This window comes from Lampetra planeri, chromosome 9, assembly GCF_965212315.1.
Source record: "Lampetra planeri chromosome 9, kcLamPlan1.2.h2, whole genome shotgun sequence".
Lineage (NCBI taxonomy): Eukaryota > Metazoa > Chordata > Hyperoartia > Petromyzontiformes > Petromyzontidae > Lampetra > Lampetra planeri.
In genome coordinates, this window is record NC_136115.1 from 1,954,025 (window position 1) to 1,978,206 (window position 24,182).

At 39.5% G+C, this 24,182-nt stretch overlaps 1 protein-coding gene across 5 annotated transcripts in view; it reads left to right on the plus strand.

The window, feature by feature from the left end:
- Positions 1–24,182, plus strand: part of LOC144720555 (calcium/calmodulin-dependent protein kinase type II delta chain) — a 70,972-nt gene that overhangs the window by 18,443 nt on the left and 28,347 nt on the right. For all 5 annotated transcript variants that reach the window (XM_078597351.1, XM_078597346.1, XM_078597347.1 and 2 more), the window contains exon 4: positions 20,749–20,803. In XM_078597351.1, the coding sequence (XP_078453477.1) occupies positions 20,749–20,803 (55 nt within the window). The remainder of the gene's footprint in view (positions 1–20,748; positions 20,804–24,182) is intronic.

A 24,182-nucleotide genomic window follows, 5' to 3' on the forward strand; every position in this document is an offset into this window, starting at 1 on the left:
CTAACTTTTCCTGAAGACGACTTCTTGTGTTGCGATCGAAACGTCGTAGTTTTTTGTTATTTTTTGTTATTTTCTTTGAACCTATCTATGTGACTTCACCAAAAGACCCAAGAATATGTTATTTTTTAATTGCTTATGCCTAAAAAGTATAGAAAATGGCTAATTTCCCCACACACTTTGCTTTTGTTACCAGGACTTTACGTGAACAAAATACACAAATGCACACGTTTTCTCATTGCAAATAGGTACATTTAAAAATGTCACTGTCCTGGTCACAAAAGCAAAGGTTGTGGGGAATAATAGCCGTTTTCTGTACTTTTGAAACAGAAGCAATTAGGAAATAACACTTAGTACCCAGGAACAATTTTTTTTGTTACACAGTGTAGTCGTGCCAGTAAAAGTGTAGTGAGTCCAACTGAGTCGCAGGCGTTATTCTTGAGAGGCAACACATTTATTGTAACACGTATATATAAAGGGGTAACTGCCCCTTTACCAGATGCAGCCTGGGGTGGTGACCACCCAGCTAACTCCACTATACGGAGGAGTTACAGCTACGAAGGGTCAGACCCTCACTCGGGTCCCCTGCTACGTGTTGATGCCTCGTAGAATGTAGGGCTTCCAGCTTGTGGACGTAGAGCTTCCATCTTGTAGAACGAAGCGACCGCGGTCCCTCTCAGGGACCCACCTTATATCCTCCTGGGTCGGGGCCGGATCCGCCCTCGGCCCCGCCCGCCTTCTCGAGCGTTCTAGCTCCCCCTCGATCCCTCTCGAGAGCTCTCGCTGGACACGTGATCACCCCCGAGCCCCCCACCCCACCTGGGGCCTTCTCTGTGAACACTCCAGATCACGTGTCTACGTGGTCAACCAGAGTGCTATGGCCCGGGGCAACCCTGTCCCTGGGCTGACACTCTCCCGCTCCCCCTTGTGGGAGGCCGCACTGCATGCTATGCGTGGTGCCCGTGCTATCCCAGCGCTCACCAAGCCCCACTAGGGCTGGTACTAAACCCATCTCTGGGGTGTGCGCGATGATGGTGCATCGCACACTGTGGTATGCTAAAGCCGGCATCACACAGCAACCCACCCGGTGCTGTCCGCATCCCTGATGTCACTACAAAAGTATGATCATAACAATATAATGAGCCAAGAATGTGTGTGTGTCCCGCACGTGAGGCCCCCCCCTCATTAATAATCATGAGCGGGTGACGTCACTCCACATGCCGCACCCCTCCCTGTGGTTGTCCCACCTGATGATGATTGCTTGTGTTGCGATCAAAACGTCGTGATCTATTACTGTTCTACCTACTTGACTTTACCGAAAGAACCAAAGAGTAACCATGAGGGGGTGGCGTCACTCCAAATGGGGCAACCCCCCCCTCATTAATAATCATGAGCTGAACAATTTTTCTATTGAATATTTCAGATTTACTGCAATATACACCCGTCCTTGGACGGGCAAACTAGCTAGTGTTACAATAATATCACATGAACAGATCCAGATTAATCCCAAGCCAGATATTGCATACTTTTTTCTTATATAAATGGTATCATTTATTTTCATACGGATATAGAGTGGTACCTCGGTATACATCGTTAATTCCAGAAGGTCGGACTTATCCCGAAAATGACGTATACCAAACTAATTTTTCCAATAAGAAATAAAGGGAAAGGAAATAATACGTTCCAGAGTATAAGAAATGATATTTTATCTGGCATATTATACATTAATGGGGTTGTATAAAATAATTTAGACACTACTTATTACTAAAATTCATACATAAATTAAAATAAATGCATAAATAAATTTAAATAATAATCAAATTTAACATCACTTTACCTTGCTGAGAGGAGTTGATAGCCTACGAGGATGGTGGTGAGGAAGGGGAGGAGTCGTGAACGGGGTCTACGCAGGTACGCGGTGACTCATCCCGACCCATACAAGTTCTAGCAAGCAAGACGTCGTATCCCAAGACATTTTTTTCTCGTCAAAACACGACGTATACCAAATTCATTGTATTCCAAAGCGGTCGTATACCGAGGTATGACTGTACATGTACACAAGCAAATACTTACCATTTTCTGTTTCATTTATTCTCGGTCATGTCAAAATGCCACATTAATGTTATGTTGAAGACTTGAAATCTTTGATATGTCTGCAGGCCCTTGAACCATGCTTCATTAAAAGCATTTTCACCAAAAATGTCTTGACATGCAACTGCATCACGATGTTTCAAAATGGGCAGCTGAAAATACTTTGTTTCCAATTAAATTACAATTATACTGTACCGTTTTGATGTACATTGTTTAAATATGAATGTAAATGTTTGGCATGCATTTTCAATAACAATTTAAATGCACGCATTAATTCCATTGAATCTACTAACATTCAATGCATGGCATATGTTATTTTTACATCTATGCTACCTATCTACAGGTCTTATTATTCTTTACATTTTATATATTCTTGAAGGGTGACGGAACGTCCACAGAGTATACTTTTGGAGGCGTGCATTGAGTGCCTGCTCCTGCCATCCGACGTGTACCCACCCTCCATAATTCCTCACTTTTTTTAACCCGTCTGCACTACCAGCAGGGCGCAGCATGGGCTAAACCACGTTAGAATAAAGGGTGGATAAATATTTTTATTACAAGAGGGCAGACCAGAGGAGCATATGCAGAGCTGTATTTTCCTTTCTCTGCTGCCCTATCTTTACTGCATCAAATTTGACCTTTAAAAAATAGAAGTTAATTAATGCTAGACTTTTAGTTTTTTTAAGGAATGTTAAGAAATATGTGATACTTTACAGTTCAACATCACTTTCCTGATCATATGCAGATTATGCATTTATCATACCATTGTTAATTTTCCAATTGTTATTTTGTGGAGAGACTGGACTAAGCCCCGAATCAGAATATTTATTTATTCTTGAGGAATCCGATGAGCTGTAAAGCTCTTTTGCCCAGATTTCCAGTAAATAGGCACCACCCCCAACACTCGTTTCACGAGAAAGACACATTGAGTATTCGTTTTGCACGAAATTTTAAACAAGAAATTTACAATGAAATTGACACTAGTGATAAGTGTCGTATAATTAAATTAATACATTGGTGTGCAGACTTCAGAATAATTTGTAACGGTATTACCCAACGTTAAATTAACGAGTTTCTTGCATAATGAGGCAAGTAGTGCAAATGAGCACCTAATTAAGGTCTGCCTACTACACAAGGGCAATCGTCAACATGCCCCTCAGGATCTGTAACTCCTGTCAAGAAATATGATATTGAACAGATACTATATTATTTCATGAAGTATAGAAAAATGTACCCTATTTGTACAATATAATAACAATAGGTTGTTTGTACAAACGTGTTTAAAAATATATAACATTCCCAGTATAGTGCACAAATGATGGTGTATTTTGCACACCACTTGATATAAGCAAGGGCATTTGCAATTTTAATGGATAATTGACATCAGCGGTAGCATTTTTTTAGGACAAAGTCAACACTTTGCAACCATAAATTGCACTTTAAAGTTAAGAATATACCAAAAATGTACTGCCTGAGGCAAAGTCCTTAAAACAATTCCATTCATTTAGTCCTTACGCCAACTCGCAACATGCATGTTAATGATGCTGTCTGGGAAGGGATTTTTGGTGCGTAAAATTTCACATAGCCACGACTATAATGCAGCCCCCACTCATTCTTAGGGAAACAAAAAAACAAAGAAGCATCAGATAACCTTTACCAACATGGCCAGCGATTATATCCCACATTGTCAAGCAGGGTCTACTCCAGGCATGTGGCATTGCTTGTGGTGGTGATCCAAAATTTGGAATGTAAAAACAGGCATTTTGTGTAAACATGTTCACGTCAGCACTCGTAATTCCACTTATATTTTTTACAGCTGTGCAGCTTCTGTTATTGTCCACAAGATGAAGATGTAAATTGGTTTCCAATTGGTAGTTATTGATAATTAAAACAACATTTATTTCACAATATTTTTTTCTGAAATACGATTGATCTTCTCTCCCCTGCAGCTTTTAACAAAAGAATTGCAGACCTTTGGCATGCATTTTATTTTTAAATATAATGTATGTCTGGGGCATTGCATTTTTGGCCTGTGCCCTGCCTGTGACACTGTCAAAGCTTTCTTGGAAGCATTGTCAGGATATTTTTACCTCGGCGCCATGTAGAAGGAATACACTGATGAGCTGTGTGTGTGTTCGTGTGTCCCATGCGCAACTTTGACATTTTAAATCGGATAGGGACCAAACTTGCTATTCATGTCGGCACAGTCATAAAGGGCATTTGGCGCTACTTAATATGTTGAGCTCTTGACAGAAGCAGTAGAAATCTGCAGAAGCATTTTATTGACTTTATCAACAAAAGTTTAAAAATCTCTTGAGAAATATTGCCGTGTCAGATTTTAATTCTTGGAGGTGTACAATGTGTTTTTTTTCTTTCGTCTGAGACTTTCAAAATTGTGTTTGTTGTTTTATGTGTGCAGTTGGAATGCATTATGCACAACAACTTTAAAGTATGAGAGATGAGACATTTAAACAAAACATTATTTCACACGATGTTCTGAAGCAGATTCAAATGCAAGGTTGAAATCATCTAGGGAAAATAGTGTTGGCTCTATTGGCAAATTACTCACATAATTTGCAAATTACAGTGCCAAAGTCATAAGATTTTGTTTGGTGATATATGTGGTTCAGAGTGGTTTTTTTATGAAAGGCTTGCCTCAAAACATCATATTTTTCTCATGAACATATTTTGGCAGATGGGTTAGTAGAGTTGACCTGAGTCCTAAGTTATTGAAGTCATACAACTTTACAGTGAAGGTTAACATTCCCGTAACATCATTAGGAAGAGTCGTCCATTGTCTGCCAGCATCATGGTCCCAGTTTTCCAAATTAGAAAAGAGTATACTTGAGAATTACTCAATTGGCATTAACCATAGCAATCATCCCCCCCCCCACACTGTGAAAACTTGGCAGGACCTTTAAAATGGTCATGAGGCTTGGTGAGATTTTTCTGGGTAAACACGCATTATAATAATACACAAGTATCTAAGCCTGTTTCACATATTCTACAACAGTTAAAATTAGGATTGTTGATTATAAATGTTTGAATAATTTTAGTCGAATCGATTATTGAATCCAAAAGTGGAGGAATCTGATAATCAAATTCTAATAAACTTTGGAACCAATTGGCAGATGGCACTGCGCAATCGAACGTGATTGGTCAACAGTAGATATGACATGGCATCGGCTGCAAAGCTCATTCGTCACGGTGTTGTACATTCCAACACAGGCGCCGCAGGGCAGGACTTTATTTTGTATTGTTTGAAATTCCAATATGCGCAGGAAAACGTATTATTTGAGGGTCTTTTTTACACGCAATTGTTAATGCTAAACAAATAATATCTGCAACCCTCTTTTCAATCCCGACTCGCATTTGGAAATGTGATTATATTCCACTCATGCCTTTGACGAGCATCGCCTTACTGCTTTGTCGCAACTCTTTAGCAAGATTACGTTTGCCCTGCAGCTGTAGTGTTGATTGGGGTTATGGAAAATACACTCCGAACCTCAATCTAATGCATTCGAATTGCCCATGACCTGTGTAAAACATGCAGTCCATCTCATTGTATCGCACAGAAGCTACGAATATAAAATACATTTATTTTACAATGAACATCAATGTGTATAAAGCAAATGCTAATAATAGGTCCTTAACGATGTGATACATCTTTTATTCAAACATTCTTAAGATTCGTGCATGCAAGAATATATTGTTTAAAATGTACGCAGAATTTGTTTTAATGGCAACAGAAAAAATTAAACAATCTACAGAATATACTGAGTGATACAGTGGGGGGGAAAGGAAGATCGATTCTTGAATAATACCATGACATCTGATTGTGAGAGTCACCAAGGGGAGATGAATCTTTACTTGACTTCAATTGTTTACAGGTCTGTTATCGTCCAATGCTGGATGAAGACCCCCCCACCAGGGCAGCCATAGGGATTGTTTAGTCATGATTGACTGTTGGTCAGTGTGGGTTGATGAAAGCGTGTCCAGCCAGCTAAGGTATGGCTCGTTGTTGATGTTTGCAGTGGCTCGGAATTGAACTGATCTCTGAGTTCATTCTAGATTTGAAGTTTTCGTGACTGCAAGGATCCATACTCGTTGGTTCTTTCGGTAAAGTCACGTAGGTAAAAAATAAAAATAAATTAATGGCAACAGAAAAAAATAAACTCTGAGTTAATATGCCAGTGTGGGTACCAACCAACCTAAACATTACTTTTGTTATAAAGACAGTAGTTTATACAAAATAAAGTTGAAAAACGTTAAAGGTCAAGTAATTATGATTGTCCATATATGCTTGCTTCATATTGTTTGCCAACTATTACAAAACAAACCACAAGCTTAAGTTTTTGTTACCAAATAGTAATTAAAACTCGGTTCACTGTCGCCACGCCTACATCTTTTTAATGATACGTCACCTTGGTGAAACAGAAGCAAAGACGACATACTTGTGGGAAAAAAACCAGGGGCAGTATATTTGTGTTGCCAAACACCCCTGCTCCCACCCTTCCCGATTCACGCCCCAACCCAAATTGCATTGTTCAGTCCGTTTATGTTAGGAGAGCACGACGCCAGGAGGAGAAGCAGCAGCAACAGTAGCAGCCTGCGGAATTGGATTGTTAACCGGTTTTCACAGGATGTGGAAACGTTTGTGAAATTGTGCACCACACCCCATAACCTCTCCATTGGGATGTGGATAGACATTGCCGACATTGTGTTTGTTTTACATCTGTATCAAAAAAAAATTCTCGCTACACCTACTTTTTCTTTTAGTCATTGCCTCTAAGTTTGATTGTATGTATTTTTTTGCGTTGAAAAAAATAACCTCTTGATTCTACAGTTAAAGTGCACCACAAAATAGACAAGCGTTGAACGTTTTGCATTGTTAAAATGCGGAGCAAAGCAAATGTACGTGGAATTTTTTTGAAGGTGCTATTATAACATTTCTAGTCTCTGGCATGCGAGAACTTGCCTTGCCTGAGATCGTGCGATGCTTTGTATCTCGTGCGTGTGTCACACATCGTACATATGCTGCGATATTATTTCGGCACATTTTTAGGCAAATAAATATAGTGTTATTTTATTTCATTCTTATTACTTGCACAGTTGCTGGCTTGAACATCAGTCCTATATGACTTATCAATGCGGAGGGAAAAAACATGAGTGGGTGTTCCCAATTAAAGTCTGTCATAAAAAAGTAATATGTAAAATGTCATATGCCAGAGAATTTTCATGGCCATTAGCACCTTTAATTGGCTTAAGCAAAGTTTGTCGCATTGCTACGGAAGAGCATTTCTGTTGGAGTTAATTGTCACTGCACATGCATCCACATTGCTTCCTATGCATTAGGTTATGCTTTGCAGATTTTAATTTTGCACAAGTTAAAACTGGCGAGTAATTTTCTCCACACTGTTGTAGTCAAATGGATTTTAAAAATGGCATTTCAAAAAGCACTACCAATTCAACCCTGTGGAGGCAATGTCCAAATGTTGGGTCCAGTTAAGAAAATGCAAAATGAAAATATCTGTAGAGTTCAAACCCATATGTTTAATGATAGAATCGTTCTACCCCCCACCCCTCAGTGATGTGTATCTCAATTTAGGATCACAATTCGATTAAATAATCAATGATTTTGTCTTGGTCATGCCGTCTTGTTTGTATTGTCTGTCTCTGCTCTAGTTTGCAATTCAGTGTCTTGTTTGTTCTGTCTGACCCTTAATTTCATAGCCTAATTCTAAGAATGGCATATAATTAGCATAAACATTGTGCGTGCACAGTTCGATATGCATTAAGAGAGTAAGAATATATTTAGTTTACGTTATGTACGTGTTATGTAACTTTCCTGCTCATACGGGCCTTTTTAAGCAGACGCTTGCCAACAGTTGGCAGTATTGCTCTGTTGCGTTGAACGAATATGCTGTCTGGTTTGTCCAACATGTTTTAGTTTTGTGCCTGATCAAAATTCTCCCTAGTTCCAAGAATGCCCTCGAAGCACGTGCACGTGGAAGCGTGCATGCGAAATTGTGTTCAACCGAGATGGTGGTAGCTGGAGATGGGACACCACAGATGATCCTCCTCGGGTTTCTCAATTTATTAATATGATTAATATTCTCGTGACAGTGCGCGCTATGCTGCATGTGGTCAGTAAAATCAAATGTTCGCAATTTCACAGCTCCTTTCTCTGTGTGTACACACATACCATAATCTCCAGATTATAAGCCACACTTTTTTCCCTCAGTTTAAGCCAGAGAATACATTGTCTTGCAGAAGTCATGTTTTAAGCTACTTCAGAATAATTTGTCCCAAAATGGGTCTGTTTAGCAATACATTACCAGCCAGATGACAAACGAACATGGTGTCCGTTTAGAATAATCTTGTTAAAGACATTTCTCCCCTTTTTAAAGTAGCATATTAATAATCATCTTCCAGAAAATGGCTTTCCATAGTAGCCTATTCTCCCGATCACAACAACACCTTAAGAAAAAGGTTTGTGGTGTGTCTTACTTTCCGGAGAATCATAAACCAGAGAATACTGTATGTATGCGATATAGCAAGGCATTAGTGCTTTTGTCCATGTGAGAATCAAGGGGTAAAATCCCACATCTGTCCGTTAGGTCAGCTGGGCTTTATCGCATTGCGCATTTTGCCATAGATGGACGTTGAAAGACCCAGCGATGTAATTATCGACAGTAAGTAATTCTGTGTGGGTGTCACGTGCAGAAAATTATTGAAGTCTGAAAAAAAGATTCTCCATTGCTTGTTCTTTTTTCCCTCCTGAAGGCAGGAAACCTCTTGTTGGCACTTAGATGGTTGCTCTAGACTAAATGTTCACAAGATAATATTGTAATTGGCACATACATGATCAGTGAATGAATTATATTATCAGGGCTGAACAATAACAGCATTTACCTGCCAAATTCTTGACCAAATTATCTTCATTCCACAGTGCTTTTCACATTCATCCCAGCAGTGTAGTATAACACCATGTTTTGTTAGCAATGCTGATTAACTTTTGAATATTGGTGGTTGGGGAAGAAATAATGACTGGTTTATTAACATAAAATTTGAAAGTTTTACTTTCCTCGGATTATATCACATCCAAGAGATGGCATACTCTCCTAATGGCTGTAAAACCCACAATGATTCCATCCACACAGGCACATCCACCTGCCTACAATGTAAGCTTTGTCCTATTCAATTTCTGCCTGCCCAATCCCAAGTTTATTTTCATTATTTATTTTGTTGCCAGAGTAAAACACAGACATCCTCTTGTCACAGAGGTTTGGCATGCTTCCTCTGAACTCAACCCTTCTGGCTACCACTGCAATGAGAGCATGCTCTTTCCCCTGGCCAGAGTATGGCCTTGCAGGCATCTCTGAATCTGATTTCACTTCTTTGTTACATCTATTTCCCTTTACTACCACGTTCCAACCTCATACCACCTTCAAATTTGGGTTTTCCCACCTTGCCTTCATTTTGGCCTCTACATATAATTATTGTGGATTTCAATTTTCAACTTCCATCTTGATTATCCATCCAAACTCCATTTCATTTTCTTTCCTCACTGCTATAAGTCAATTGACCTGCCAACTGATTTAATCTCCTGGCCCTTCGTCTTGTGATTTTCAGCTCAAAAGTCCATCTTTCTCACATTGGCAACACCTATTACTCTAAATGTTTCTCCATATCTAGCCCCTTGCCACTTCCGATGGGGGCCCAAATATCCTTTTGCATTACCAACAATATCCCTCACTTCTGAGCTCCTGCATCCAGTATTTTGATCATTGGTTACTCCTTATACATCAGCAAATTCCGACAGTATGCATATTTAATTTTATAATTTGACCGCTGTCTTTTGTTCCCCATGGACATAACTTTGTCGTATTTTGGTTAAAGAATTAGGTCCAGGAGAATCATTCTGCTCATGGTACTGCGTATATGGAATTTGGTAAAATAACAATCTAGGCTATGTTTACATTGGCTATGTTTACTATATCTGATTTGGTGAAGCTGTTTTGATTTTCTTTCCGATAATTTTTAGGTAAGGTCACTTTATAAGAAATTCGCATTTTCAGCACCTAACATTGTTTGTATGCGTACACGACATTATGCTAATTTTTGAAAGGTTATGAGGATGAGAACTTGCATGCTAGGCAACACTAATTTATAAGGCAAGTGTGCGAGATTTTAACAATTCATTAAGGTCTTGGTATAAATATGCAGTGCCCGTATTTCATATTCTTTTCAATAAGCTTTCAAATCTAGATGTGCAGCCACATAATTTATCTGACACCAATACCTACTCTGAAGGCGATTGAAAGTTGAAGGCTTTCTGTCTAGAAAGTGAAGATGATGGATTAAGTTGGATGGGGTGGAAGATTAAGGTGGAGATAAATATTATTTTTTCTAATTGAATATTTGCTCAATTCTGAAAGCCAGCCTTAAAGCAAATTAAATTTTCGTTTTTTTCTTAGGATTTAATAGTTTGCTGCTTTAACATTAATGAATGCAAGAATGAGGTAATGAATTACAACGTTTGTTCTGTACGGGTCCAAAAATTGATGCTTTTGCCAAACACTTGGGGTTTATTTTTAAAATATATTCAACACTTGGCATTTCAAGAGCAGTGATGGTAAGCAGACCTTGCTTTTTATTAATATTTTTGTTATCTCAAAACATGTGGTACATAAATGATTGGGCTGCCATAGTTAGTAATAGGCTTAAGAAGCGCAGTGAGGGATGTGTGAAGCAGTAATTTGAGGCATCTATGAGAGGCCAAGCCAGTAAATAGGCTGAATACTTTCTGGGTCAGTCCCTATTAATACCATCTGGTGTGCTGTACTGGTGTGCAGAGTGACAGAGGACTGTAACTTGGCATAGGGCCCACTTTATTTTTTGGCCACCCTTCATGCCCAAGGGAATTCAGGATTAGCAAGATCACTAACCTAACAGCATGCCATATTATATAATTGTATTTGTGTATGTAACTCGTACAGTGCGTGTGTATGTACAGAACATTTACTGTTAACCCTGTATGTATTTGAGATGTCTTTGTTCATAGACACCATTCTGTGGTCTAAATATAGGGCTGTTATGTTTTCATCATTAAAAATGACCAGTGTTTTATCATGTGCTTTTGCATTGGCATCACCTCCAGAAAAAATAGTTGTTGACCCGCCTATCCACCGTTATGTGCTCGTGGATATTTGTGTAGTTCGTAAAATGACATACACCATTGTCTTCTGATTTCTAATGCTGATCAACAACCCAATTTGGCTTGGATTGTAGTGAAATTTTTAGAACAGATTTCTTCCTTACATTGACAGCATTGCTCAGTTCAAACAGTGCTAAGTATCTTTCTGCCAATTGTGTATGCCAAATGTTATTAATATTCCTCATGCACACACTGAGACCATAAAAAGGTTACGGATAACAAAAAACGTCGTTATCATTTCCTACATATGAGTAAGTTACTTAAAGTAGATTATTTTCCATTTGTACAATTTTTTCATTTCGGGACCAAGGGATTTTTTTGTGTGTGTGTCACTTGTGCCTATTTATTGTTTCCCTGCGGTTGTTCAGATTGCAGCTGTCCACGTTTAGGCTAAGCAGTCACTTGGTGCTACGTAGCAGACTAAGTTTGTAAAACGTAGCGCTGTCGAACGCTATGTTTAGGCCACAGGACGACTGTGTCCGCGTGGTTGCTATGGCCTTGTTTAGAGCCTGCCCAGGCTTGAACATAGACAGATGCCGCCTAAAAATACAACGGCTCCATTTCGCTGCGGAATCCCTGCCCGTGACCGCGATGGCATCAGGGGCTGGGGTCGCGTTGCCGCCAAAGGTTCTGACGCGAGGACCCAATCGCTGTCGATCGATGCCTGCAGAGAGAGATTTGATTGGATTGTAAATTGTGGGTGTAGATCCGAGGGATGGAATTGATTGGATTAGGCAAAGTAGTTTCCTTAATTCTGCATGTCCCTTTGATTGATCGCTGGAATATATTGCAGTGACAATTTAAATGCATTCATTGCAACTTGGCAATTTTAGTGCAGCAAGCGATTTGTGAGCCCATGCAGCAGTGTTGCGTAAGAGGACATTTTATATCTGTGCAGGGCTCTGCATCCATATCGCAATCGGTATGCTTAAAGGCTAAAACATTACACAACTCCTCTGAACCACTATCTAGCATTAACACGTAACGGTAACACATATGCGTGATTTGTTGTTTTTAATTATTACTTTTAATTGTTTATATGCTGTTTAAACAATTGCATATACAATTTTATTTTCGCAGTCATTTCTCCATACTGCTCATGCTAATATGGTTAATGCTGCATAATGATTTAAAATTAAGTCATGTTCTCAACAATGGTACTGCACCATGTTTCACTGACCCTGAAATAGTTTGAACAAACTCAACTTTCCGATTGTTTTGTACCAGTGAATTTGTCGCATGTTTTAACACGACTTTGCAACTGGATGTAATTAAAGGTGACCCTTCATTGTTTCTTGTTCTCTTGCATTGTACATTATGCTGACATTATTTTTAGTACAGTGATGTTTTATTTTAGAAAACGTTTTCCTGCGTAATTAAAATAATGAGAGGGTATGTGCCAAAGATATTTGAAAAATTTGAAATGTCCAGCTACCGCAGGAACACATTCTCAATTGGGAATTGGGCAAGAATGTATAACGTGTCAAGGTTAGAGATTTGACTGAAATGTAGTGGGAGTTTAGCTGATCTTGCTCTAAACCCTCATTAGACCACGCATCAGAGGGAAAATATCTTTTTATGGCTTGATTCAGCTCAACAAGACCATATTTTCTCTCCGCCCTAACCCATTTGGGGCCATCCAACCAGCCACCACTGCTGCAACACAGGGCAATGAGGGGTGCCAAGGCTGGTTGGTTTAGTTCCTAATAGGGCATGGGGGACAGTGCAGTGAGGCAGAGGCAGTAGGGAGTTGTGGAATATATTAAGATTGGTTTGGACCAGAGTGTGGCCATCTATTGACTCGTAAACACGAGGACATATGTTAATCAGACACACACAAGTATATATGTTGACCTCTTAGGTAAACCCATATATATACTGGTTAAGCACGAGTGGAGATTGCTTCACAAGTTTTTTTTCTCTTCCTAGATTAATTTAAATATTAGATTGCTCTCATTGGATAAATTTTTGATTTTACATGTATTCTGTAATCTACATTGTAATGTACATTGTACATTACATTACAATGTACATTGTACATTACAGACAGTACATTGTACATTACAGACAGAGGTTTTGGACGTTTGTCAAAACTGAGCTACACCTGATCGGGGAAAAAAAATCACACTCGGTCATATCTCCAGATTGATTGTGCACCATTTAAATGCTGACATTAAACTGGCTAAGAGTACGAAACCTCGGAGTTGTAATTTATCCTGAGCTCTGATTCTTTTTCCACATCTCAACTTTACAGAACCTCTTTACCTCCATCTATGCAACACTGCTCGGATCCCCCATTTCCTCACCTCAGCCGTGCCTTCATCACATCCCGATTAGACTATTGCTGTTCTTTCCTATGGCTTCCCCAAATCTCGTATTACATCAAACTGCAGATGATCTGAAACTCCATGATTAGACTTTTTACCTTCAAATGTGACCACATGAACCCAATACTCCCTAAAAAAAATTTTTCCTGGCCCACAATCCGATCTTGAATCATTTTTAAGATTGCACTCAGACTTTATATCCTCTATGGGTTCAGCCCTTTGCCTACATCTCCCCTCCCGACTCGCACTGCTCCACTCCCTCGCATTCTCTACTTCAGCAGACTTTCTGTTGAGAACCCCAGTCAACCTTTGCTCAATGAGAGTTGACTCGTTCTGCTCTGCTGGCCTAATTGTCTGAAACTCTTCCCCCCCAGTCTGTGCAGCCGACTCCTTGCCCTCTTTTTGGTCGAGCCTCAAGGACTTTTTCTCTTCTCGGCTTATGACTGACTTCCTTCATAAAATAAATATGCACGCTATCTCTTCATGGTATCATGAGATGCGGTTGCATTTAGTTGCTGCTTATATCCAAATCGTATTGTGCTAAATGTTTCTGAGAAAATAATAATAAGATTAGTTATAGCTATGCAGAGGATTTTACACAAATTAACGGCAACTATTTTTCACGTAAAATCTTTACTCGTACGAATGTCCTTCCTGATTAAAGGCTCTATATAGGTTTTAAAGATTTAATGTAACTCTATTTTCCTGATTTTTTTTGCCTGTCCACAACCTTTAACCAATGTTGAAACACTGTTCGATTTTATTTATATGATTTTCAGAATTTATTTACTCCAAATGACTCGAGCGGAAGGCTGTCGTTTCCAATTGTATAAGCACCATTCAATGAGATTAGACACTTCAGCTGTTGGGCGGCTGGCTTGATGAACGGTAGCATAAAATAATAAACCAAACAAAAATGCCACTCTTGTGAGCAATTGTCTCCAGTCTCGCTTGCAAACACCATTCTGCTCAATACTTGTCCTCATGTCACTGTGGGACAGCCTAAATATTAATCCGACTGAGAGCAGAGTTATTATTAATTATGCTATTCAAAGGGAGTACATTGGGGGCAAAATGCTTGTCATTTTAATTATTCCTGAAATTCTACCCACTCTTTGCTCTTTTATTCATTCGACTCACAAGAATGCACATTATACACTCAGATTATGGCATTACAAATGACTTGGCGTTCAGTTAAAGCAGTTTGGCTGTACATGCAATCGCTTGTAAGTTGTCTATATCTTGTGTGCATTTTAAGTTTTCTCAATATTGGGATGCATTTCTGCCACAGGCTTATACATATTTGTGAGCCGTGCACACAAAGGGTCCCGGGATTTTATCAGCATAACGATGCCTACTTAGCCGAAGGACTTTGCCTCGCGCTGGCACGCATATGTGACTCGCGATTAGCACGCCTCGCTGCTCCGCGGAAGATGTAGAAATGTGTAATGGATGCATAGCTGCATGTATTTTCACAAGTTTGGACATTCAAGTAACGATTTAATAATGTGTAGAATATTCTGAAACACATCTAAACTCATTCACTCAGCATTGGAGATGTTTCAAAATATCTCGGTTTTGCTTAATGGCGGAGGGCAGCGAAGTGAATCCTGATTATGGAAATCCCAGCAGTGTGCGCAGGTGTGCCGACATATATTCCACATTCTGGCCAATGAACAGAAATCATCAGGAAATTTGACAGTTGCACATCTGAAATTTCGGATGGCTACATCGACTTACGGAGTGTTTCTCAACTCCAGTCGTCGCAGCCCCCCACAGTACAGTTTACTAACTATGCAGTGTGCAGTGTAACCATTTGTACACGATTAGAAAAGACTGGTTATTGTGAAAAGGTGGACTAAATCGGGGTTGCAACGGCTGGACTTGAGGAGAACTGGCCGAGAGGTTAGCGTTATTGCCACCGAGATTATTTGCTTTAAGTCCGTGCTTTGATCCCTGCAGCGCCTGAGTAATTTGTTTAGGGAAATGCCAAAGCTTGCTATCTGCTAGAAGTGAACATATACAAACCTTGCAGTGACATCGTCTCATCATGTGCACAAAATTGGGCACTCATTTCTGGTGTTTCAACCCAAATGAAACATTTTAAAACTCATCATTTACTAACTATCAACTGCTGTATGAAGGCCTCTGCACCATCGCCATTCCCGCAAAGTCAAGTGCCACTACCATTCGTCTCACTCCTACACATGATCTGACCACATCGCTCTGTCTTGGCAGTGGTAATCCGTTTGGATGCGCTCTTCCCTTTGGCTGCCATTCTATCGCCAACCTTGTTCATCGGCCATCATTTCCGGCTAGCTGTGTGTCCTTTCCAAGCACATTTACTTTTCTAAGGGTCAATAAGATGTTTCAGATACGTTTGTTCCCTGACTGTGTGTTCCTTTTCCTGTCTCGGTATAAGTCAATTCATGCATCTTTCCACTTTTTTGCGCACTTGTCAGCTTTTGTTAATTTGTATTTGTCATTATTCATGATTCTAATACATGTCACAGTTGCCAATATGCACCGAGTGAACTTTCTTCTTGCAAAGGCACTATACCTTCCTCTCTTGTTCTCCTTAATTGTTATTTTGATACTAATCCACGGTCAATTATTGCAAACTTGTAAATTACTTCAATTTTTGCTAATTTATTAAGTCCAGCTTTGCAGCTGCCTTCGTGAAGTTCTTAAATAATTTATTTAGATTCATTTTAATCTGGCTTATCTTGGATGGCTGAAAGTTTAATTTCTCCAATCTAATTTTGACTCGGATATTTTCAGAAAGACGAACGAAGGTTTGAAACTTATCCGAGTCTAAAGTGTCACATTCACTTTATCAGTATAATGCATTTCGATTTAAAGCTTTCGTGACTGCAGGGATTCATCTTCTTGGTTCTTTCGGTAAAGTCACGTAGAAGGGAAGTAATAAAATAATAAAAATAAAACATAATAAAACAATTCTCACGACGTTTCGGCCACAACGCAAGCAGCCGTCCTCAGGCGAAGAATGAGAACATTATCAAGCTAGGAGCTTATATAGGTGTTGCGAGGAGGAGCGCCTTAACAAAAGAATGTGCATATGAAGAGGAATTTAGCATACCAATGGACAATGCGTAGGAGGTGGTCGGAGGGGTTTCAAAGTCCCATTATGCCCATGCATTAAGCAGGATCAACAGCACCACGGGGGGGGCGCAAGGAACAGCGTTAATAAAGGAAAGGAATGTTAGTGATATGTAGCTGCATTTACCAAACAACCACGTAGAAAACCAAAGTAAAAACTACATAAAAAACTAAAATATAAACTGAAACTTACTATACTCTACAATAAGCTGAATTACTATTATTTGTTGTTAGTAACTCAGCTTATTGTAGAGTATAGTAAGTTTCAGTTTATATTTTAGTTTTTTATGTAGTTTTTACTTTGGTTTTCTACGTGGTTGTTTGGTAAATGCAGCTACATATCACTAACATTCCTTTCCTTTATTAACGCTGTTCCTTGCGCCCCCCCCGTGGTGCTGTTGATCCTGCTTAATGCATGGGCATAATGGGACTTTGAAACCCCTCCGACCACCTCCTACGCATTGTCCATTGGTATGCTAAATTCCTCTTCATATGCACATTCTTTTGTTAAGGCGCTCCTCCTCGCAACACCTATATAAGCTCCTAGCTTGATAATGTTCTCATTCTTCGCCTGAGGACGGCTGCTTGCGTTGTGGCCGAAACGTCGTGAGAATTGTTTTATTATGTTTTATTTTTATTATTTTATTACTTCCCTTCTACGTGACTTTACCGAAAGAACCAAGAACAGTATAATGCACTTTGCCACATTTTACAAAACACTTAATATCAATAGTGTCTTGTCTGGCTAAAATATATTACGTGAATATATATAATACCCATTTCCCTCCCAAGTGACCCATTGTCATTTGGGTTTTGCAATTTTAATAACGTTGGCCATTTATGTAGAACGTGCTTTATTTGTGTTGTATATTCTTAACTGAGAACCTTTCACGAGGCTTCTGGTACTCCCCTGTAGTGTTTCAAGTAATACAAAAATAATATTGGAGGGAATAAATCATCGTGGACGAGAGCCCTCCGGGGAATTGTATGCTCACGTAATGATCTGGAATAGCGGATGTGTAATTTTTCAAGCGTTTTTCAGTATGTCCTTTATTATTTATTTATGGTTTAAATAAACAAAAGCTTCTCCATACATAGGCTTGCTTAAATTACGTTAGACAAGTCAGCCTAAAAATGTGTGTTTTTATTACTATAATTGTTTCATTCACATAGGTGTGGTAGGTAAAGAAGCAACTCATTTCGCCATACATGCTAGCGTGCCGACGCATGTATACATTTTATTATTTGATGGAACGATTCTGAATGCATGCATAGTAGCTGCAGGCTGTCTGCCTGTGCGTTGTGCCTGTGCGTCCACGTCACACTGATTTAGTGAATTTCATTACCTCCATGTCATCTCATCTACGGTTATGCTCGTTGTATTGTCCAGGGTATCTCTTAAAGCCGCTCTGTGCCAGCGACAAATACATTAACGACTTTGTGGTCAATTTTGTCTGCCATAAGACCGTTTTTACACTACCAATGCGCTTTGGTTTAAACATCCATCTTGCGGCTGTACATTGCTGAATAATGTATTGGTAACCTTTCAGTTGTTCATCGATTAAGCACTGATTTATAGTGTTCGTGGCATAGAAAGAAATGCATTAGTTACCATCTGCAAAATGTTTGCCCTGAGAAAGTTTTCTAAACTGAGAGATCAGCCGTATTTAATTGGGAAGGCACTGACTTGCTGAAATGCAATCGTTACATAATTGAAGGCTTGTGCTTCCCGATGTGCCAAGCACATTGCTTGGAACTATTCTTGAAGCATTGTCTTTAATTTAAATAAGCTGTTCTTGAGGGCTCTGAACATGCACGAGACCTTCCTGCAGTGCTCGCTGAAGTCGTGTTCAAAGAATGATGTGAGCGAAGGCTCCATTATGCACGCTTTTGACTCAGTCAGGTGAATGCAGATGACAAGCAAGCCTATAGCTGGCCACGAGCTCATCATAAAGTGCCACAACCGATCTGGACACATTTTTGTTGTAGATTACTGCAAGGACATCCGTCTCGACGTGGTGGCAATTTTTTCGTTTTGTTTGACAATAAGCGGACCTTAGCCTTTATGCATTGCAAAGGGCCTCTTGGGCCAGACAGATTTATTTGAGTCGGAAATGCCATCAGACCATTTATCAGTATGACTGGCAAAGCGCTTTGCATTGATGTGCTCATTAAACTTTAAACTGCGACAGCGTGGCACACAAAATAACTTTTAGAGTGAACCCGCGCTGCCTCGGGAAAGTGTACGCAGTTTACGAATGTTGGAAGTTTCCGAAGGCCGTGAATAATTGCTCATACATTCATGCACGCGCTCGTAATGCAACACATGGTAACCCATTGATGCAACACATATAATTTCTAAAAATAAATGTGTAATGACTTGCCCAACTATGACTAAATAACCCACAAAGTATCTGATCTTATAAGATCTAAGAAGCGGAGTAGAGTTGAGCCTGTATAGTGCTTGAACAGGAGACTATCGTTCACAAGCAGTTTGTTGTAGGGCTTGCAAGGACTATTTAGAGAGCAGTGTAGGGAAGTGCATCAAAATCCACTTTTGTCCTGTGCTTCTATGCTACCACTTTCACGAATTTCACTGATCAACATGGTGAACTGTATAAGCCTCACAGGCGTGGGACGGCCTTCATCCAGCAGCGGATTGACAAGAGCTGGCCGTGGACAATGGTTCACCCTCCCCCATCCCTTCCTCGCCCCAGTGATTTGATGAATTTTCACGATTTATTGTTAATAAATTCAATAATCGTTTATTTTTTATTTAGTTTCGATGTCAGGATCTCATTTGTGTTATTTCTCGTTCTTTTTCTCATTTGTACTATTTTGTGCCCACCATTATTAGCCTAAATGTAGCCACAACATATAATGTACATGCATTTTAACTAAAGATTCAATGTCTTTATTGTGAACACATGTACCACGTTTAATTGATTCGATGCATGATTATTTGCCCAGTAATGTACCTAAGCAATTTGTGGGAATACATAAACACACTCCCCTCAATGCACTGCTATTAAACTTTGTAAATAAATAATTTCAGGTGGGAAGACATGAAGGAAGTAAGGGAAAAGACAATGTCCCTATGGAGTACTCCATATTTGTACGTGCCATTACCACGTGACTGCACTTTTAAACAGACTTATGTAACTGCTAAAGGCAAATTGATCTAGTGATCAAAGCACATACAAATCAAGGGGAAAAACTTGGCTTGAATCCTTAGAAATCCCTGTTGAAATACTCATCCACTTTATAAATATTACAAAACATTACTTATGCCTGCTTATATGCAAAACCATGAAGGGAATAAAAAGAAAATGTGGAAATATTTTTGACAAGATTTTTGAAAATAACATGATCTTTAATATATAATATTTGCTAGATTTTTTTCCAAAATGTTATTCCTTGACATTTTCATTAATTTAATTTCCTTTATTCCAACGTAGGTCAACGATGACCATTGTGGGAGTACAGGTCCACACACCGTCTTAACAGTGCTCAAATCATCAGCTCTACATGTCCCCTCTAATATATGACACTGAAGCAGATGAGGCACCGTTTGCTCTTCACTGCAGATTAAGTCTGTGTTCTGGGGCTGTTAAACCTACATCGTCTGTAGTTAAGAATAATAATAACGATTTACAGGACTTTAGTCAATCTGCTGCTGGATGTAGACCTCCCCCACAGTGAACCTCACCCTGGTCAGTGCAAGTTGAATCGACAGGCGTGCCCCGTACTGGTTCAGATTATCGCTCGCCACTGATGTTAACCATGGCCGGAAATCAAATTGCTTGTTGGGTTGATTGCTCAATGTGCTAACCACTGTACCACCGCAGTTTTTCACTGCCAAAAATCAGTATGCTGAACACACGGCTCTTTCGAATTTTTGCATCTGATATCCTGAAGTATTTTTTTTCTTTTAATCACAATATTCTTGTCTATAACGTTTGACTATAAGTGCTTGTTCTGTCTTTCTTGCAGTACGTCTCCATGAAAGCATAGCAGAGGAAGGCTTCCATTACCTGGTCTTTGATCTGTAAGTATACTTTTGCTGATTTCTTATAAGCATTTGCTGAGCTGTAGCCACTTTCACACATAGATGGTGTAACCAAGTTAAAGTTCAGATATTCAACCACTAGCTGAACACCCCCACGATGCATCAATGAATGAAAAACTAGCTTAGCGCAGGTTATTTTATGCTTACCTACCAATGCCACCTTTCTTTTTGAGTTGAAGTGCTCTTTCGAATAGCATCTGCCAACCCAGCACCATGTGTTTAACAAGCTGATTCGACTGATGCACCCTATAGACGGCTGATACCAAACCAGAATTTACTTCCTTAAACAATGCTACTGGATAATACTGGTCTAGAAAGCCAACAGGCTGCTGGACTAAATATATTTTGTTTAAATCTGGAGACACAGAATGGAATGGTGCTGTTTATGTCTTAGTCCACTTCCGTTAAGTGTTCCTTGCATTACTCAGAGGATTGCAAACGCAATGTTTGAACTCGCACAAATACATAATTTTTAATGGTAATTTTATGAAGCCAGAGGATTGTCACAAACGCATTCCTATACTGCCATAACCCTAACTCAAAATCAGATTATCAAACTCGCTTGCTACACTGTTGCATCATAAATGGTAAAAGTATCCATTTTACATAGTCTTTGAATGCTAAGATCACTTACGGACTGTGAAAAAAGTTGTGAAGGCACAAAAAGTAGGACGTGAAAGGTTGTAACTCTGGGCCAGTATTGACATTTATGTTTTAAGACTGGGGAAGTTGTGTTTAACTACATTTTTCCTGTTGCATTGATGTTTATTGGATATAAAAGGTCAGTCGAGGCAGGGGTCTTTGCATGACACTGCTTTAATGTGACATGGCAGAACTTAAATGTAGAAACCAGTGTCGCACAACCAGTCTCATTACTCCTATTTTCACAAGTGCTAAACCTACAGATATATAATGGCAATAATATAATGATGTAGTCTTATGGAGCATCGTTGATGCAAATTGCATCTCACGACCACTGTCAAGCAGGAAAGGCAATCGGGTGGTGAGCTAGCACCAATAAGTGCTCAAGCTCTGCAGTCCTCTATATATTAAGATGTTTTTAGCCAAATAATTAGTTTTATACATGTGGAAGAAACCCGGATTACCCAGAAAAAACCCCACATCCGAGGGGGCAACACGATACAATACAGAATAAGTGAGGATAAATCAACATTTGCTGTACTGCATCCTCCTGACAAGCCAGGCATTTCACCTTCACTCCCATGGGAATAGTTCCACAGCATTTTGTGATCCATCAACCCCCCTCGCCTTCACTAGATTATAGGCGTGCGCCATCGCTGAAAGAGCGTCTTGTCTCCTTTAAGATGGAAATGAATGGTTCTAGCCCAAATCTCGTTTTTTATTGTCTTCAATTTTATAACCTTCAATATGCATCTTGCCGCAGTGGTGATGTTATCACCCTCACCTGGTGTGAAGGAGGTTGTTTAAAAATTTTAAATATATATTTTACCAGCTAAGACCCACTGAGCTATATAGCTCTTTTTGAGAAGTGATCTGGTCACAAAAGGTAACTCAAATTATTGGCTTATCATGTGGAAATTTCTAGCAGCCAAATATTCTCAACACATGCTTATAAATATGGAAGGAAAACTCGGAGGACCCGGATAAAAATCAATGGGACCACAGAGAGAACATGCAACTCCAGATATGCAGGCGTCAGGGTCAGGATCTAACCCACGACTACCTGCATACCAGACGAGGGAGTTAACATCTTGTGTTGTGGGTGCCATCTCCACCCGGACTCCTGTATATTTGGAGTATGCATGTTCTCTTCCTGTGGGGTTGTGGCTTTTGCTCCGGGTCCAGAGGTTTTACCCTCTGCATTTATAAACATACGATTAGATTATTTAGCTTCTGTAAATTCCCACATGATAAGCCACTTCGACGAGCGATCATATGTGGCCAGGTCACCCTGTAAGACAGCTAACAGCTTAGTGGGCTTTACTTGGCTAAATAAATTAGTGAATAAAAAACATTTACTGGCATGATTACATTTGTAATCATTCCACCTTGTAAAGAAGAATGATTGTCATTGACCTCTGGTCTAAAAAGAACAATTAAGTTAATGTAAAATATTGTTAATCAACTATGTGAAATATGTGTTCCATAATGTCACACAGATGGAATGATACCTTTCTGAATGAAAGTCTTAGTCTTATATTGTCAGAAGATGTAAGGCTTACTATACTTTTTTAAAAAGGTTCTTGTACAAAAATAGTTTTGGCGTAAAGTGCCAAATTTTTGTGAGTGTAATCCCCTTAAACTTTGAAAGCACAAATTTGTATAAATAAAGAGCAAGGACATCAGTATTCAGTGGTTGCAGATCATTAACCATTGGCAACACAGATGTAACCTTCATGAGTCGCATCACTGACAGACTCTTTAGGCATTCCAGTCTTGTACAAAAGTACAGCTAAAAAAGTTTGTCCGTTTTGAGCTTCAGAGTATTGCTTGTATTGGTCGGAATTATTTTATTTTACAAAGGTCATTACAGTGGAATCCAAAGTGGACTCTCAATGTGGCAAACAAAACAATGTCATAGGTTTAGAATTGTAAGCTATCTATGTTTGAGTGACTAGTTGTAGCGTGAACTAGTTGATCTCAAACTTAGATTCAGACTCCATGGAGAGATGATAATTTCTGCCAGGGTTTTTTAAGCATGGGCGGCACATGCTTATTTCTGTCAGCAGGTTGCTTTGACCTCCAGTCGCTTCCAGTCACCACACTTGCCCTGGGTTGAGAGACCCATGCCACTGCCCCAAAACTCTATTCACCCACGACTTCCTATTCTAAGCGGCGATACTTTTCCCAAATTATATCCCAATGATGCCATCGGTGTCATGTCAAGAGATAAGGTGCCTGTTTAGAAAGCGGGCACCCAGAGTGCTCTTTATCTTAAATCCCTTGACCCCCTGTCCATTAAGTTGTGGGGCGGCGCTTTACCACCTCCTCTGCCACTGAGAGTAATGCTTGTCACATCACAATCAACACAATATCTTTGGTTTCAATTTCAGAGCTGGAATTTAGAAAAATAAACTGTAGAACTAAACTGAATATTTAACACGTAGGCTTTCGCGACCAATATAATTGATGAAGCTAGTTGTAATTACTGGCGAAACGTCGTACTCAGTTTGTAAATGGTGTGGCTTGGCTCTCCAACACACCAGTGTGCTGTACTAGTGACGAATTGGCCACGTTCTGTTTACGTGACAACCCTGACTAGTTGGCTGTGTCGGGTAGTGGCAGGTTTTAATGACACGTTTATATATTTACACGATCTAACCCAAAAACCTTTATTATGGATAAACTTAACGTGTTTGATGTTATGTGCGGTCAC